The 16610-nt window shown below is 45.4% G+C and overlaps 1 protein-coding gene across 1 annotated transcript in view; it reads left to right on the top strand.

Annotated features, from left to right (window-relative positions):
- Positions 1-13354, top strand: part of mad1l1 (mitotic arrest deficient 1 like 1) — a 49330-nt gene extending 35976 nt beyond the window's left edge. Inside the window, exons 17-18 of the mRNA XM_030350742.1 lie at positions 1748-1941; positions 12817-13354. Coding sequence (XP_030206602.1) covers positions 1748-1941; positions 12817-12966 — 344 coding nt within the window. The 3' untranslated portion in view covers positions 12967-13354. The remainder of the gene's footprint in view (positions 1-1747; positions 1942-12816) is intronic.
- The last annotated feature ends 3256 nt before the right edge of the window (positions 13355-16610 follow it).

Raw genomic sequence — 16610 nt, 5'->3', positions numbered from 1 at the left:
TGAGAAAAATGCTGACCAATAGATGTTCTTGGTTGCTTGCTGTTGTAGGAATGACTGACTGAGTGCCCGAATGAACTGACTGGTCATGATGAAACTGGCATGGAGTAATACCTCTAATAAGAGCAAGGTCAAACTGATGCTGGAAGGCCAACACCTACTTAGTATCATGATGCATTGTTTCATTTTTACCCTGCCATTTGCCATCTGAATATGCTTAGTCAGGATTTCAGCACGTTACCCCGCACATCAGCATAAAACACAACTGATGGATAATGTTAATCGTTTGGTGAGGTGTTTTCTCCCCATAGTTTATAAATAATGGAATCCGAACCCACCTATGATCTCAGTCCAAAGACCATTACTTAATTAGTCGGTGAGACTACTGGTAAATCCATCGGTGCTCTCCTATCGCAGCACTTCGTCCAGAGCAGGGGGCCATATGGAGTGTGAACAGTCGTTCCTCGCGGGGTACTGGTGTTTGATGCGAACTAGAGCTTAGTTCAGACATCGTATATTGCATCTGTTCCTGCTAAAACCTCCAAGCTGTTGGTTAAGGAAAAGCACTTATGTTGTTCACGCAGGTGGCATATTGTGTGAATGTTTAAAAGTCGATAGGCGAGACGCCCATGGTTTTCGTTTAACATGATAAAAGGAAAGATTCGTGTGCGTGTTCGTACGTTTTCAAATGAATTAAGTTGCTTGTCGGTGCAAATGTCTCTCTGTTCCCGAGCTCTGCACTCTCGCGTTAATATTAAGGCCTTTTAGAGAAATGGGTCTATGAAATGTATCACATTACAGCAACCGTGGCGCTTCGTGCTCGTGTTATTAAGAACAAGCTTAACCCTCTGTGTTGTATCAGTCACAAATACAATACACACATATACACTTACCGAGGGCAGCAGTAGCTCAGGAGGTAGAGCGGGTTGGCTGGTAAATGCGTGGTTGCTAGTTAGATGCCCGGCTCCTCCTAGCGGTGTCCCTGAGCAAGGCACCTAGCCCTAACTGCTCCCGACGAGCTGGCTGTCGCCTTGCATGGTTTACTCCGCCGTCGGTGTGTGAATGTCAGGTAATTTTGTCAAGCACTTTGGGTAAAATATAAATGCTATATAAATGCAGTCCATTTACCATTTACTTACTCCCCCACAGCCCTCTTACACACATATTGTATGGTGTTTGTTCTGGCACTTAATGTTGTAGCGCCTTAATGTACACAATCGGATCTATCTTTTTTGTTTACAGGGAATGAGTTAACCTCAACATTGTTAGTGCTTGGCATTAGGTTCTATGAACGTCCCTGCTGTACCGACAGCGAAATATTGTTTCTCTTTCTTCTGACAAATGTACTTATTGTAAGTCACTTTGGATAAAAGCGTCTGCCATATGGCCTAAATGTATATGAATATTGAACACTTGTTCGGTTGTGTGACGGGAAATTGGTCTGGACGTTTGATCAAATTCAAACAAACATCACGGTGTGATAGAACGCGATTTGGACAAAGCAAAGGAAAGAGCAGTTTATATGTTGACTGCTTCCAATGTTGTGTTGGTCATACTATAGAAAGGATTATTGCTTGTTTAGTGAATAATACAGAACATAAGGAACTTTAAAAAGAAAAATTGCATAGTAAATCACAATCACAATATTGGTTGAAATAATTGCCATTGTTCAGCCCTAACGGGAAAAATCTCGCCGGTGTCTCTGTCCAGCATTGACTCCGCAACACATTCTCCGTCCTCCCTCTACCAGATCTGCGTAAGCAGATGGAGAGCTCCGAGATGAAGAACAAGCGGCTGAAGGAGGTGTTCCAGAGGAAGATCCAGGAGTTCCGCACCATGTGCTACGTGCTGACGGGCTACCAGCTCGACGTCACCACGGAGAACCAGTACCGCCTCTCCTCTGTGTACGCTGAGCAAATGGACGACTCCCTGCTCTTCAAGAAGGTTTGTGTGCGTGAGAGGGAATGGTTTGACTGGCTGTTTTTGCTGTGTGTGTGTGTGTGTGTGTGTGTGTGTGTGTGTGTGTGTGTGTGTGTGTGTATGTGTGTGTGTGTGTGTGTGTGTGTCTGTGTGTGTGTGTGTGTGTCTGTGTGTGTGTGTGTCTGAATGGTTTGACTGGCTGTTTTTGCACTGTGTGTGTGTGTGTGTGTGTTTTTGGCCCTATGCCAGTGTCCGTGCGGTTAAACACTTCGTGTCCCCATATCTCTTGCCTCTGAAGAGGTTCCGGTGCCCTCCTCCCTGCCTCTCGAAGCCCTTTTGATCTTCTTTTCATCCATTCTTCTCTCATTGTCTCCGTCGTTTTCTCTTTTATCTTCTGAAAATGCCTTTCACTCGTACTGCTTTCCTCTCTGCGTTCCCTCCTCTTTTTGTCTCACTCTGTCTCTCTCTTTCTCCTGCTCTCAAATGTATTTCACCAAAAAGAGCTTCAATGGCGAGGTATGACATGGATCAGTGCAAGGACTGTCAAAATAAAATCTACCCCCCAACACACACACGCATAAATATACATGTACTTATACATACACAAACTTGCATACAGGGAATGCCCCAGGGTATTTATAGTGGTCGATTGCCACTGCCTCGCTCTTGGGCTGGGACTGTTACTTTAAAGGAAGATAAGGCGGAGAGGGTTGTGTGTTTGTGTTTCCTTTGCGGTGTGTCTAATCTGGAGCACTGAGCCCACCTGCGACCCTGCCAGGGGAGATAATTCACTGTCGATATTTATTAACCTCAGAGCACCATCCCACGCCAATGCATGCATGCTGATTAACCCACACTCACGCACGCATACGCACACACATGCACACACAATTCCTTATAGTTGCACTCAAATGCACACCTCCTCAAATTCCACCACACAGTGTCACACCTCACTTCGACGTGCCTCCAACGCTGTCGACCCAAGCATAAATATACATATATATGCATGTGTATACACATGCAGGCACGTACTAACACACGCACATGCACACAGATAAGGACACACACGGAGATACGGACACACATGGTTGGACGGCAGATGCCAACACCTCTGCTATTTGTATTCCTGGTGTGTTGGCTGCTGTTCCAGTGTACATGACGGCTGGCCACCCAGGAGAGACAAAAGGGTCTGTACTACTAATGGAATAGGACACGCATGTACGCACATGCATGCACGGATACACACGCAAACACGTGCACGCAAACTAGCACGTGCGCGCACACAAGACATCCACTGTGGGGAATACCGTGCACAGCTGGTGTTTATTGGCCAATTCATTTGTGCACGATTTTTTTAATCTTGTAAATAACAGAATATAACAGATTAATGTTAGGGGAAGGGATCAGGCGAGTCGGTAAAAAAGAGAGGAAGTGTGGATTTTTCGACCAGAACTCTTAACATTTGAATCCAATCTGTAATTACTTGTACTCACCTCAGCTAGCAGATAATCCTCCGCTAATATCCAAATCTAGTAGTGTAACACAATCTAATCCCTTCCTCTGACAGTGTTAACTGTCTAACCCAGCTCTGTCTCTGTCTCTGTCTATGTCTCCCCCTTCCTTCCCTCATACATGGGGTATGTATTTCCACTCCACCTAACACCCATGCTTTTACGTCTTACACAGACCTGTATCTAACTTGAATTAGATGGCAAAAGTTTGGCGTTAGTGTCAACCAGATTCATTTCCTTTTGTCTAATTTGTTAAACCGTCTCCAACTAATTAATCCCTACTGTGCACATCTGAACACTTTTATCCCTGGCGTTATCTTAAAGCGGATGAATCTCACAGCACAGACCAAATGTGTGTTTAATGATCCGCAGTCAGGAAGTAATCAGCAGATTAGATAATAGTATGGTACATTTTGATAAGAAGGGGAAATATGAAACTGCATGCTTCCGTTATATAAACAGGTATATTTATACATTGATGCTATATGCAGTTGCTTGTTTTATGAACTTAGTTTCATTTTAAAGGTCTTGTTTTATCTAGTTTGGTCACACAGTTGACGCAGAACATCCAACACATTTTAACCAAGGACGGCTTCTCCTCGGACAAGCACTCAAACATTCATAAATATAAATCTCAATGCATGTTTTTTAAATACATACAATAATGAATATATGCTCCTCATGGCATATCAATGCCATGAGGAGCTTTTATTTGGGTGGGGAAAAAAACGAAATAGTGTGCAGTAGGGTGGCAGGGGTATTTGAAGCGCACCCCTAGGTGAGAGGTTTGATTAGCCTTGGTGATTAGGTAGTTATGATGATGCTCATCAGGCAGATAAACGGCTCCGCTTGGTACGGGAGCAATTTGACACACTTGATCCTTGCAGAAAACCTGGTGGGGTTTAGAACTATTCTTCAAACTTTAGTTCAGATTTAGTAAAAAAATCGACGAAGAAATGTTGTTACAGCACAAAACAATTTGGTTATCGATCGACATGAAACAAACAAAGCTTTTTTTCTGTATTCAAGCTCAGTTCAGTTCCTTTTTTCAGTTTATGTTAAGCTTCAGATGTACAACTTCAAATCCTCTTTTCTTTATCTGCATACTTGCCTGATATTAGGAGTTTTAAAAAAAGATATATATATTTCCCTATTATTGTAACGGTTTCTAGCTTGGATCATGACGCTTGGCTTGCTTCGAAAAAAAGTAACCACATTCATCTTAATTCTATATGAGACCATGTTGGCTTTGCAATCTCAGAGAGCAGGCCAACCACTGGGCTTGGACAGTTGGACAGCCTCTGCTGTTGATCGGACGTTTAGCACACACACACTCACACGCTGAGCTGCAATGTGTACACGGCGCTGATTTATTGCTTCAAGAGGTTCGCCAACAACGGCTAAGAATCCCGTCCTCTACTGTTCCTCTTCTCTTTCATCCTTAATGAAAATACGAGATACAATCTGGGACAGCTCATTAAAACCTCACCGCCATTAACTGAACGAGAGGACTGGGTAGAGAGCCATCTTAGAGGGGTGGGGGGTGTTGGAGTAGTAAGGAAGGGCAATGTCTACATCTTGTTCTGTTTGAGTGATTGGGGTCTTAAAGACGGCTTGTAGTGTCGTCTTAAAACTGTGAGACCTCTGAGGTTGAGTGCAGATTATACAATTTTGCGGTTATTTTAAGAGGTCCCTCGCTAATCGGGAATGTGGTTGCAATATTTACTGCGTCCTCATTTAGAAACAAACCCATGGCTCGGTTCCTTCCATGTAGCCCACTCATGTTATTGCCAAATGTCAATACCATTTAAAAGCAATAAAATTGACTTAAAATGAAGTTTAAAATAAAGACCTACTAAAATCCATGAGTTGATGGGATCCGGCTCTTAACTGCATCTGGTCTTAAAGATTAAATATTATAGACATTAAACCAAACCAGTTAAACTGGAAAGCAATGCAATAGTGAGGAAGTCATTTTCAAGGCTTGTTCCATTTCATTTAACATATTTCCAAACCTACCACAAACGGCATTGAAAAGCATAATGGATGAAAAGCATGTCATCCATCATCAAAAAAGTATTTGAATAGGCTTTTAGTCAGAGGAGATGAGGTATTTTACCTAAAGTCGGAGGGAACTCCCTGTTTCAGCTCGAACTTCAAATACTATGTATTTAAAACATGTTTTGGGCTGTGAGTTCTAGGAAGGAGGTGGGGGGAGGGGTTGTTATCCCCATGACCACGCCAACTTTGCTACTTTGTAGTACCGTCGTTGTGTATGTGCATTATGGGTGATGAAATTCGTATTACTCCGTACCGTAGAGTAATATTTTTGTAGTGTCTGAGAAGCTTAACCCTATCTCAGACACGTACATCAAAATCCAGTACTGGCCAGACGGAGATCAATACTTCCACAAACCTCATCACCGGTGTCCTTTAGTCGTGGCGACACAGAGTATCCTCAAAGGCCCTTTGGTGTCACGAAATGACCATTCAAACTGGTTGACAGAAAATGGCAAAAACATAGGACATTACTTTTTTTTCCTCAAAATTCCAGTCTTATTTTAGATAAAGTTAAAATATTGTAAATGGTTTTGGGTTCACTCGCCCTTTTAAGAATGCAAATAGTTAAAAAAAAGCGGAGGCTCAAGCGAATCGTTATTTCTTTGTGCATATTAACCTTCGAAGGAAAGTAAAAACCATTGATCTGAATACCTGGTATTACCTCCCCAAAAGGCTGTTTGATGTAGCTACTTTTCGTAAGGTCAGCAGATCTAGTTTGCTGAACGCCTGGCGCCCATGTACCCTCTCTCATCTGGGCCTCAATGTTCAGCCTTAAACCAGAATCTCTCAGAAATTCTTCTACACTTGTTATTGACATAAGGAATGACATCTTTATTTCTGGATATTGCTATTTCTATATCCGTGCACGTTTGTGTGTACTTAATCCTTCTTGTGGAGTTAGTCATTTTTCTTATTAAGGATTACAGACAGATTCTGACCTTGAGAGAGAGAGAGAGAGAGAGAGAGAGAGAGAGAGAGAGAGAGAGAGAGAGAGAGAGAGAGAGAGAGAGAGAGAGAGAGAGAGAGAGAGAGAGAGAGAGACGAGAGAGAGAGAGAGAGAGAGAGAGAGAGAGAGAGAGAGAGAGACGAGAGAGAGAGAGAGAGAGAGAGAGAGAGAGGGAGGGAGGGAGGGAGGGAGGGAGGGAGGGGGGGAGGGAGGGAGGGAGGGAGGGAGGGAGGGAGGGAGAGACTGGTATTCCTGGGCAATATGATCATTATAAAGGGATTATAAAATATGATTATAATTCACCATTGAGTGGGTGGTGGAGTAATGAAGAGACAGAAAGCTTATTTTATTGACTGAATTATGTATATTTTTTGCTCACTGTCTCGAAAAAACCAACAAAGAAAATATAATGCTTACAGTTCCAATTTGGACATCTGTTAAGATAAACAGCAGTCAATAAAAGGTCTCATCTGTAAACACAGACCACACAGGGGGAACCAGAGAGAGCTATGTGATTCAGTGATGTTCAGGTGGCTATGTCGATGGCCTCTTGGTTACTCAAACCTCTCTATGGGGAACCAGAGAGCACAAATCTTGCTTAGAGCTGGGGCAAAACACACCATGTTGATTCTGATGCCTCCTGACAGTATCCTGCCCCCTCTGCCCTTGGGAGATGGGGGGTTGGTTCCTTTGTGTGCGTGTGTGTGTGTTTGTGTACACGTGTATGTGTGTGTGCGTGCAGGTGTTTGCTGTGCCCCTTCTCTTCCCTGGGCGCATGTTGAGAGCTTATGTCAGCTGGCGCCGTGGTAACACGATACATCTGAAGCACCCAGAAGTCCGGCCCACCTCATGAATATTGCTGAGGATCAGAGCAGCTCCGGGCCGCACCAGAGACCAGGCCCTGCCCCGGTCGTCACGTGTTCCTTCAGAGCCATTGATTTTGATATTTTACAAAGTATTTCAATGTATTATTTGCAGTATTTTCGTACAGTAAGAACTGTTTTGATTCATCAATGGGCTACAGTTTCATTGGTGTGGACACTTTTTCCCCGAAGAGGAACGGGTGGGAGTACAAGGCAGACCGAATTGCACTGAGCCAGTTCACGATGCGCGTTACGGTCACCATGGTAACCGCCGCCGCCGCGGCTGGCCCCCGACGACGGCATTGTTAGGGTTCATGAGGAGCCATTAGCCGTCATTGTATCGAGTGAGGCTGCGGGACTCGGTTTGAAATGTGAGTGCGTCACTCATCATGTCACGCAGGTGTTTGCACTCGGCGGTTGAGTGCCATCAGCCACTCCGGTGACCTTCCGAGCTAAAGAGTACAAACGGGGGGGAAGGTGGTGTAACCAGACACTTGGTTGTTGTTTAGCCGCTTACAGTTGCAAGTGTTGAAATCCAACCGTCACAATAGGTCGTATCGATTTTAAGCGGTAAACAAGGTAAAGATCTGTAGAAATTGGTGGGCAGAAACTGTCCCCAGATCATTTTTCTCTCTCTTTTGCTCCGTCTCTCTCTCCTCTGCCTCTCTCTCTCTTGTCCCCCTCTCTCTCTCGTCCCCGGCCCCTGTCTCTTTCGTACTCATTGTGCTATATCATGCATAAAAATGGCAAAATCTGCATTTAAATTGAAAGGTATTCATTTGTAGATTTTAGATTATTCAATTAATCCCTCTTCTCTTTTTTTCCCTGGTTATTATTTATATATATAGATATATATCTATATATCCTTCATCAGCGGCTATAGTATCCAGCCTGAGTGCATCGTCTACATGCTGCACCGGTGTTCATTCTACCCAAGGGGAGAGGGGTTACGTGCCCGGTCTCGGACCGGTAGAAATGCCAGAGACAAGTGGACATTTAAAAGAGGGAACAAAGGTTAAAACGAGAGTGGATATTCTCTCGCTCTCACACTCTCTCTCTCTCTCCGTCACATTGAGTCGGTGAGAGCGGATCTCACTGGCCAGCGTGTGAGGCGCGTGGAGTGGAAGGACGGTGGCCTCATTAGCAGAAGGCAGCGGAAGACGGAGGTCAGCCGATCTGTGACCCTGCCTGTCAGCACCTCCACATAGAGCCATCTGTCACCCACCACACAAACTCCTGCACACACACACACACACCCCCACACACTAGCACGCACACATACTGATACCGGCACAGCGCACATGAAGTTGGTCATTTCCGCCAATGCCTGTTGCCGGTGGGTGTGATTAGCCCACCGGTTTGGACACTCTCTGAGTCCAGGCTGGAAGAGAGAGAGGAGGGTGGGGGGGGGGGGGTTGTGTGATTGAGTTTCAAAGCATCGTCCTACTCCATGGTCGGGTGAGGTCATCACACAAGCCCCGCCCCAAATCTCCGAGCCAGGCACGATTGATTTCCATTAATTGGACGCAGAAGTAAAAAGTGGAGCCGGGCCGGGCCAGTGCCTCAAACCCCACAATGCGCTCCACGTTCGTCCTTCATCACTTTTTCTTTGCTCGATTTTTATGTTCAGAAAGTCTGAGGTAGACTTCAGTTGCTTTCCCACCCCCCCCCCCCCCCCCCCCCCCCCCCCCCCCCCCTCTCGTCTCCCAACTTGTTCCGTGAGATGTCAGTTTGGTTTCTTTTGCCGGGGGAATAATCTCTTTTCCATCCCGGTATCAGCAGGTACCCGCACCTTTTTGTTGTCCTATCCCCCCGGCTGATTTTCCCGGTGAATTTTGTCGTTTCCCCCCCAACAGAGATTCCGGTGCATTTTTTTCATAAAGGTCAGATATTGTTTAAAACACGTTTGTTAGGAAGGTGTGAATATGCAAATTAGAATTGATAAGGTCAGCATTTGAATAAAGCTGTTGTTTTTTTTTTAAGAAAGGGAAAAACAAACCCTTCTTTGACCTTCTTTGTGAAGTGGTTTGAAATCCTCCTGTTGGAAGACTAAAAAAGACCCAAACACCTGCCTACCGATGTTTGGAGACTCACTTAAACGATATTGTCACGTTGCATTTGTCGTTTTCACAAATTTCGGGTTCGAAATCCCAGTTGTTACGGCAACACGGGCGTCACCGTTGGGCTTTTTGTACATTTTACCTGGAGGAAACGTACTGCGACTACCCTATCTTCTGGGTCTCGCTCTATGGTGTGGCCCGTGTGGCACCTTTCTGACAGTATGTTGGGATTTCTCTGGAAATGAGAGTAGAACTCATTTGGTTAATTGAGTCTGCTGGCTCCACTGTCACATGGAGGTGCACACGCGTTAGGTTCCACCGGTGGAAAGGGTTATGGGGCGGAATTACTGAATTCACGCCAGCTGAAATCCATGATATTAAAAAAAGAAAACGAAGGGCGAGAAGGCGATACTTCTGAAATGAATCTCAGCCGCTTCTGCTGCTTTTATTAATGGCTCCTCTCTATCGGGTTTCTTTCGGTTTTTCTACCAGGGGCAGTGAGAAGGGTGTTTGACTTGATTGACTTTGATTATGATTCTTCGATCTTTCCCCCTGTGGCGACTGGTGACCTCCTACATATCCTACAGCTTACGTTGAAGCGATCCACCCTCGACCTGCACAATACTAATCCTGTACATTCTACAAGAATTGAAGCCCCTTAAATCGCAGGTTCTTCTTTTCCTAAGGTCACATTTACCACAATCCTTTTTGAGTGCTGAAATCCTATAGATACTGCTCAGGCAGCCCGGAGCTGCTCGAAAAAGACTCAAGAGAGCTCTGGTCTAAGCTTGCAGAGTGAGTGTGACACTTGCATCTGGTCCACACCTCTCTGCTCATGTATGTCATCCACATAGACTGCAACCTCCCGGTTGGGTGTCGTTCACCTTATGCGATCCGTGTTGGGCTCTGGCTAACCTTTCCCGGTCCCCACCCTGGGGTATGTCTTGAGCGCGTGGTGGATCAAGCGAGCAAGCGTGCGCGAAGAACTCGAGGTGTTCTCCGGAAGACCGGGCGTTTATCCCGGGCTTCGTTGAGCTCCTTTTTCAGCTGCAGGCTCGCCCATGAACCTCTCACCCCCTGCTACTTGTACCAACGCCATGATGCATACCGATGTACATGCACATGAGCACACACGTGCATACCGCTGTACATGCACATGAGCACACGCGTGCATACTGGTGCACACATGCACATACACATGCACGTGCAGACACACGCACCCCCTTGCACACATGCACTCGTTCAATTTGTTCGCTGCGGACAGCTTCACCTGAAGGTGTTTCTGACAATGACATCTCCATGGTAACAGCCTGCGGTGTTTACCTTGGCCAGTGTGCGCGTGTTTGTGTGTGTGTGTGGCTATGAGTTGGAGGCTGAGAATACAGCAGCAATGGTGGATTAGAGTTAAAGTGGAGCATTGCAGATGGAATGAGTGAGGAATGCCAGTGGGATTGTTGAAGGGTCATGCTTTAATTTCCCCGACATGCTCCATCAACTATGGCATCCCACCTCTGTCTGCAGCCCATCAACATCATTTTCGGCTTATTAACTTCATCCAATGTTTCATTGTCTCTCTCCCACACACACACACACACACACCACACACACACACACACACACACACACACACACACACACACACACACACACACACACACACACACACACACACACACACACACACACACCCACACCGTTTGTGTGTTCAGATGCTCTACACTGCAGTGCTTAATACACTTCTTCCTACTGCTTCATTTAGGGTGATTTGATCATCTTGGAGCTGAGTCACTCCCTCTCTGGGGTCGACATCTTTTGGTTAGACGGTGCACTCCCCCCCCCACTCCGTACTGTACTGCGGGCCCGGTGGTGTCAGCCAGCTGAAATGCTGGAGCAATTTAAAAGGATCGGGCCCGGGATCGCTCTGCTCGACTGGCCTCACAACATTATACAAAATAATAGGATCAAGGGCAAACTACAGCCGAGTCATCCTTTCTAATGCCTCGCTCGTGTGTGACTCTGAACTCTGAATAAGGGAAAATATGCAATTTGTAACTCCTTCTCTCCTTGGTGAATTAGAGCGCGTATCAGATTGCTTGGACTTAAATAGCCGTTGTTTTGATTTTGAGTGTGTATTTCGTGTTTTGCTCTGTAGCATTGACATGTTGTTGACATATTGCCGACCACGACTTCAATGAATGCTGAAGTGTCCCTCTGATTAGCTGATAGCAGAGGCATACATACACTATCCTTTTCTTCTTCTTCTTCTCTCAACCTTTAGTTAAGAAAAAACATATCTTCTGCTCGGCAACAAATAATATCTCGTCAAGCTAGACCTGGCTTGTTCATTGTTTTCTCCATTTCCTTTTCTCTAAGTATCAATTTTGTCAAGAGCGTCCTCAGTGCTACGAGCAAAATTGCAAACGTGGTTAGTTCCGTTTTTCCTGCCCGCTCCCCACAACAACCAGTTACGGCTCGTCCCCAGCGGAGTGGCAGAGTTTGCTGCGCTGTCTGCTTTTGTGTACGGCAACACCGAACTTGGTTTCATTAAATTAGCCGGTAATATAGGTCAACCCCATGGCTGCTGATGATCCCCGCGCCCCAGCGCCCAAACTAAATAGTCCTGATGTTGAGCCTCGGCCGGCTCCTCTCATACTCTCCAGTATGAATTTGGTATTATCTCCAAATTGTGTTTTTTATTTTTTCCCTGAGTCTGCGCTGTAGCGCCAAAGTGTTAGTGCTGTGGTTGTCCTGGGTTGCACCCCACCCCCCACTTGGTTATCAGTCCTATCTTTGCTCCCTTTCAAATATAGCTTTATTTCATTTTTTCAAACGGTGGGCGAGGGTTTTTTCCATTGCCCACGGTTTTACATGCGCGCGGGCACGCACGCACACGCACACGCACGCATGGTAGAGATAGAAAACTTCTCCATGTCTTAATATTATTCCAGAGTGTCCAGGGAGCCCTGTGTCTACGTGAAGGTGTGCGTGTCCCCTCCCTCTGTGCAGTCCTTAATTACTGCATCCCCCGGTTTCCCTCATTCCCCTCTTTTCTCTCTCCTCACTACATCGCCCTGAGCGGCTGCTTTCCTTTTAATTAATCAGGCCGATTTAGACACCACCGTCGCCCTGCTGTGTGTGTGTGTGTGTGTGTGTGTGTGTGTGTGTGTGTGTGTGTGTGTGTGTGTGTGTGTGTGTGTGTGTGTGTGTGTGTGTGTGTGTGTGTGTGTGTGTGTGTGTGTGTGTGTGTGTGTGTGTCTCACGAACACACGCACCCCACAATCCCAAACAGACATAAACATCTTTTTTATTTTTTTCTTCAATTGATCCGACCTCACCGCAAAGTGGCTCCTTCCCTCCCCTGGATGTGAAGCCTGTGATGGAATACCCTGACTTTTATATATGAGGTAATGTCCTGTGTGTGTGTGGTGTGTGTGTGTGTGTGTTGTGTGTGTGTGTAGGGCTCCAGTGGCATCATGCAGCTGATGGAGACGGAGTTCTCCAAGACTCTCGGGGAGATGGTTGCCCTCCACCTGCATCACCAGAAGAGCATCCCCGCCTTCCTGTCCGCCGTGACCCTTGACCTCTTCAGCCGGCAAACGATCTTCTGAGCCAATCAGAAGAAAGCATGTGATTTTGGGGTCCCCTTGTTTTTTTGAGTGTTTTTTATTTGCCTCTCCTTTTCTTTCACAGGATGCGGAAGGCTGGTTTAGGAAGGAAAATGTGTCGACAGATTTACCACTTAAGTGGATCAACAGTCATTTGGTTCACGAGGAAAGGAAAGCTGTATTCCTCTCCTCGTCAGCCCCACCTGTAGGGATTACATTTTGGTGAAAGAATGATATGGAAATGTGTGAAATTCAATGACGCGCAATATTGATATAGACAGGAGTCTAATGTGTGTATTTTGTCGTTGCAATTTGACAGTGTATCATGGGATTGAGGATTTGTGTTTTTTTTTAAATATTTTATGATTAAAATGCAAGTATTTACTTCTAATCGTATCATGTGTGTTTTAAGAAGGAGTGTGTCTGTAATTAGGAGAATTACCTAGTGCGTATCTTCACTTTTTAAAGTGAAGATACACACTTCACTTTCGCACTGAATACTCTGGACAGATAACATTTTCCCTCCATAATATCAAAATTGAATTGCAGGTATAATTTAGTACCCATTTTATGGGTACTAACTTTATGGGTACCCGTTTATACCCATAAGACAGATGGGAATAAAATCTATAGAATATATTTGTTCAGAACTTGTAACAATATGAAGTCAGGCTGTGTCTCACGACGGAATTTGAAACAGTTGATCATGAATTTCGCCTTTTATTTTTTCCTGAACCTCGGCGACTAGAATACATGAGAGTCCGTGCTCTGAATCGTAATTAGCGCGGGGAAAAGACAGGGACTGGGGATAGTTGGAGCAGCGCAATAGAGACCAATAAAACCAATAACATGGAGGGAGGCACGATCCAGGGAGAAATCTAATAACGCACACAAACTTTGGAAAAGACCGAAATGAGAATCAAACCCATCCTCCTTACAGAAACACCCAATAGAGAGAATAATATATATGGTTGACAATACCCCAGCTGGTGCCTCCCTATACGTTTCACAGTGAAAGTCTCCCTCTTGTATATGGGACAACTCCCCAACCCTCATTTGTTTTCCCAGGGTGTCGGCTCAGAACGTCACCGCCCTGTGTAATGCGTCATCCTATAGCGTGGCTCGATAGCCTATTGATAAGTTATGGCTCCTGCAGCAGTGCTGCACCGGATGTTTACCCATTTATTTCTGCACCGGTTTGCGACATTTTCAGTACCTCAGGGGTAGGGGTTGGAATCACTGGCACCCAGACTGCAAGATTAAACCAACCGATTCTTTTTAGTTATTTGAGCATTACAAAAGCCAGGTGCACCCTCCATGTATACACACACACACACACATCCACCAAGGACCACGTTCCCTCTCTCTCTCTCTCTCTCTCTCTCTCTCTCTCTCTCTCTCTCTCTCTCTCTCTCTCTCTCTCTCTCTACGGGTTGGGCTGGGATCCAAGCTTGAAAGATAATATATGATGTGTATTTCTCTCTCTCACACATACAATTATACTTGGGCCAGGTTTCTGTTTTTGCCTCTCTTTCTCTCTTTGCCTCTGTCTCTCACTCACTTTCTCACGCTAGCTTTCTCTCTCACACATACACAATATCTATTTTCTGTACATGCCTGTAACATAGCCTAAGTCTATTGTGACTAATTTGTTTGGGTAATATGCATGCTTTCCCCAACGCATGCATGCATGCATATACATCTTATTGTCTGCGAAAGCAGCCCTATTCCCACATCCGTAATCCTTGGTTGTTGTTATGTCTTTCGAGATCTGCTCGCAGCATAGCCACTGATTTTAAAAAGAGTTCTAAGAAAAGACGTTAAGCTCAGGGACATTAAGTTCAAGATGCCTGGAACCTGAGGCGTATTTTTAGGTATCGACCATTTCTTCTTCGTCTTTATATAAATAATGATCTCATTCTATCTGCGTTTCAGTGCCGTGAGCGATTTTTGCAGATTGCAGTAAAAGGTTGAGTCATTTTGACGTTGCTTTGATTAACAAAAGCAACCCGTTTGGATTGCAGTATCATGGCCGATAGAAACAATGGGTTGTTCGTTACGTCTCATGCTAAACCACCTACCGCATACATAAATATATCATAAATGATCTATATATTTATGCATACTGTAGGGATATTCTGGGAGTGTCGGAACTCCCCAACCCATCGTACAACATCATACATGTTATATGTTGTGTTATGATTGAAATAATCTATATTAAATGAGCCATGTTGACGTGGCTCATATCTCACTCGCTTGCAATCGCTTCTTATCTTGACTGCAACTTAATTTATGTATCCCATCTGTCTAAGAGTATGTAAAGTTCAAGACATGCTCAAAAGTAAGGTGTGACATAACTCACAGACACACGCAAAGAAACACACACACACACACTCATCCACACCCGCAAAAAAAACGATAACCCACCCATTGAGCAATTGGATACATCCCCAACCCTTGGTGCAATCTTTTTGTTTTGTAACTTTTTTACCCGCTACCACATGTAGGTATTGATAAATGAATCCCACAGAGACCAGACGTCAGGGCGCCGGTCTCAGCTGGAGACAGCAGAGCGGCGGGGGTAGGGGGGGGATGTCACTTCATTCTTTCATGCCGTCCTTTTGTACCTCTATCCCTCCATCCCCTAATCTCTCCATCGGCCTGATTCTTCCTCTCGAGGGAGGAGAGGAAGAGCTCGGTATATATTCTCCCTCTGAAGTCATCCCTGCTCTCGGTCCCCCCCCCCCCCCCCCATGTTCTCTCCTTCTATTCCCCTCTCCTCCATAGAAGGTGTCAATGCAGAGCGAGCAAGAGAGAGAGAGATGGAGAGAAACAGAGAGAGATAGGAGAGAGGATATATTTAAATAGAGAGAGAGAGAGAAGCTGTCATGCAGTGGTTGAGATCTGGCTCCTGCCTCTCTGGCTGCCTCTGAAGGGAACGAGCGTTGCGATGCTGTACTCTGGGACGTGGAGATGGAGAGGCGGAGGACGGGGACTGAGCGACTGGAGGAGAGACAGCGCCATGCAGGCAGGCGTGTGAACACAAACTCATGCACATGCACACTTACGCACACGCAAACATGCACACACACCCAGACAAACTTACGCACAAGCACGCTTACAATTGCGAACATACACCCACTTACACTTACACACACACACACACACATACACCCAGAAAGACACTTTACTGTCTGCGCAGTTGTCAGAGTGTAAAATCGTCCTGTACCTGGTGACATTGAGGCAGCAGGGGGAACGAGGCAGGTGTCAGTGGAACCCATGATTCCGCGACTCAACCTCTCAATTATGCGTTGGCTTGGAAGAGATCATCCTGGCCCATTGCTCACGTGATGGCGGGGTGTTGGAGAACAGGCTCATCTCACCCTGTGTCAAATGAGGGAACTGCAGGTTTGAGTTGCTGCCAACGTTATTTAGTTGTCTGGGTGTGTGTATATTTATACACATAAACATATACATAACCATAATCACGCCCACACACACACCACAGCGTTACCAGAATTAACATTTTACTCATGTGGCCCATTGCCAAGGGATTTGCGAATACAATTTGAAAATGTTTAGAGACGGATTTGAGTAAAAAGGAAAAAGCCAAAAAAATAACTTCCATATAATCACCCTGCTGCTAC

The sequence above is a fragment of the Gadus morhua genome, chromosome 3 (genome assembly GCF_902167405.1).
Source record: "Gadus morhua chromosome 3, gadMor3.0, whole genome shotgun sequence".
Taxonomy (NCBI): Eukaryota; Metazoa; Chordata; class Actinopteri; order Gadiformes; family Gadidae; genus Gadus; species Gadus morhua.
The sequence above is the reverse complement of the archived record's forward strand: the minus strand, read 5'-3'. Positions and strand labels throughout refer to the sequence as shown.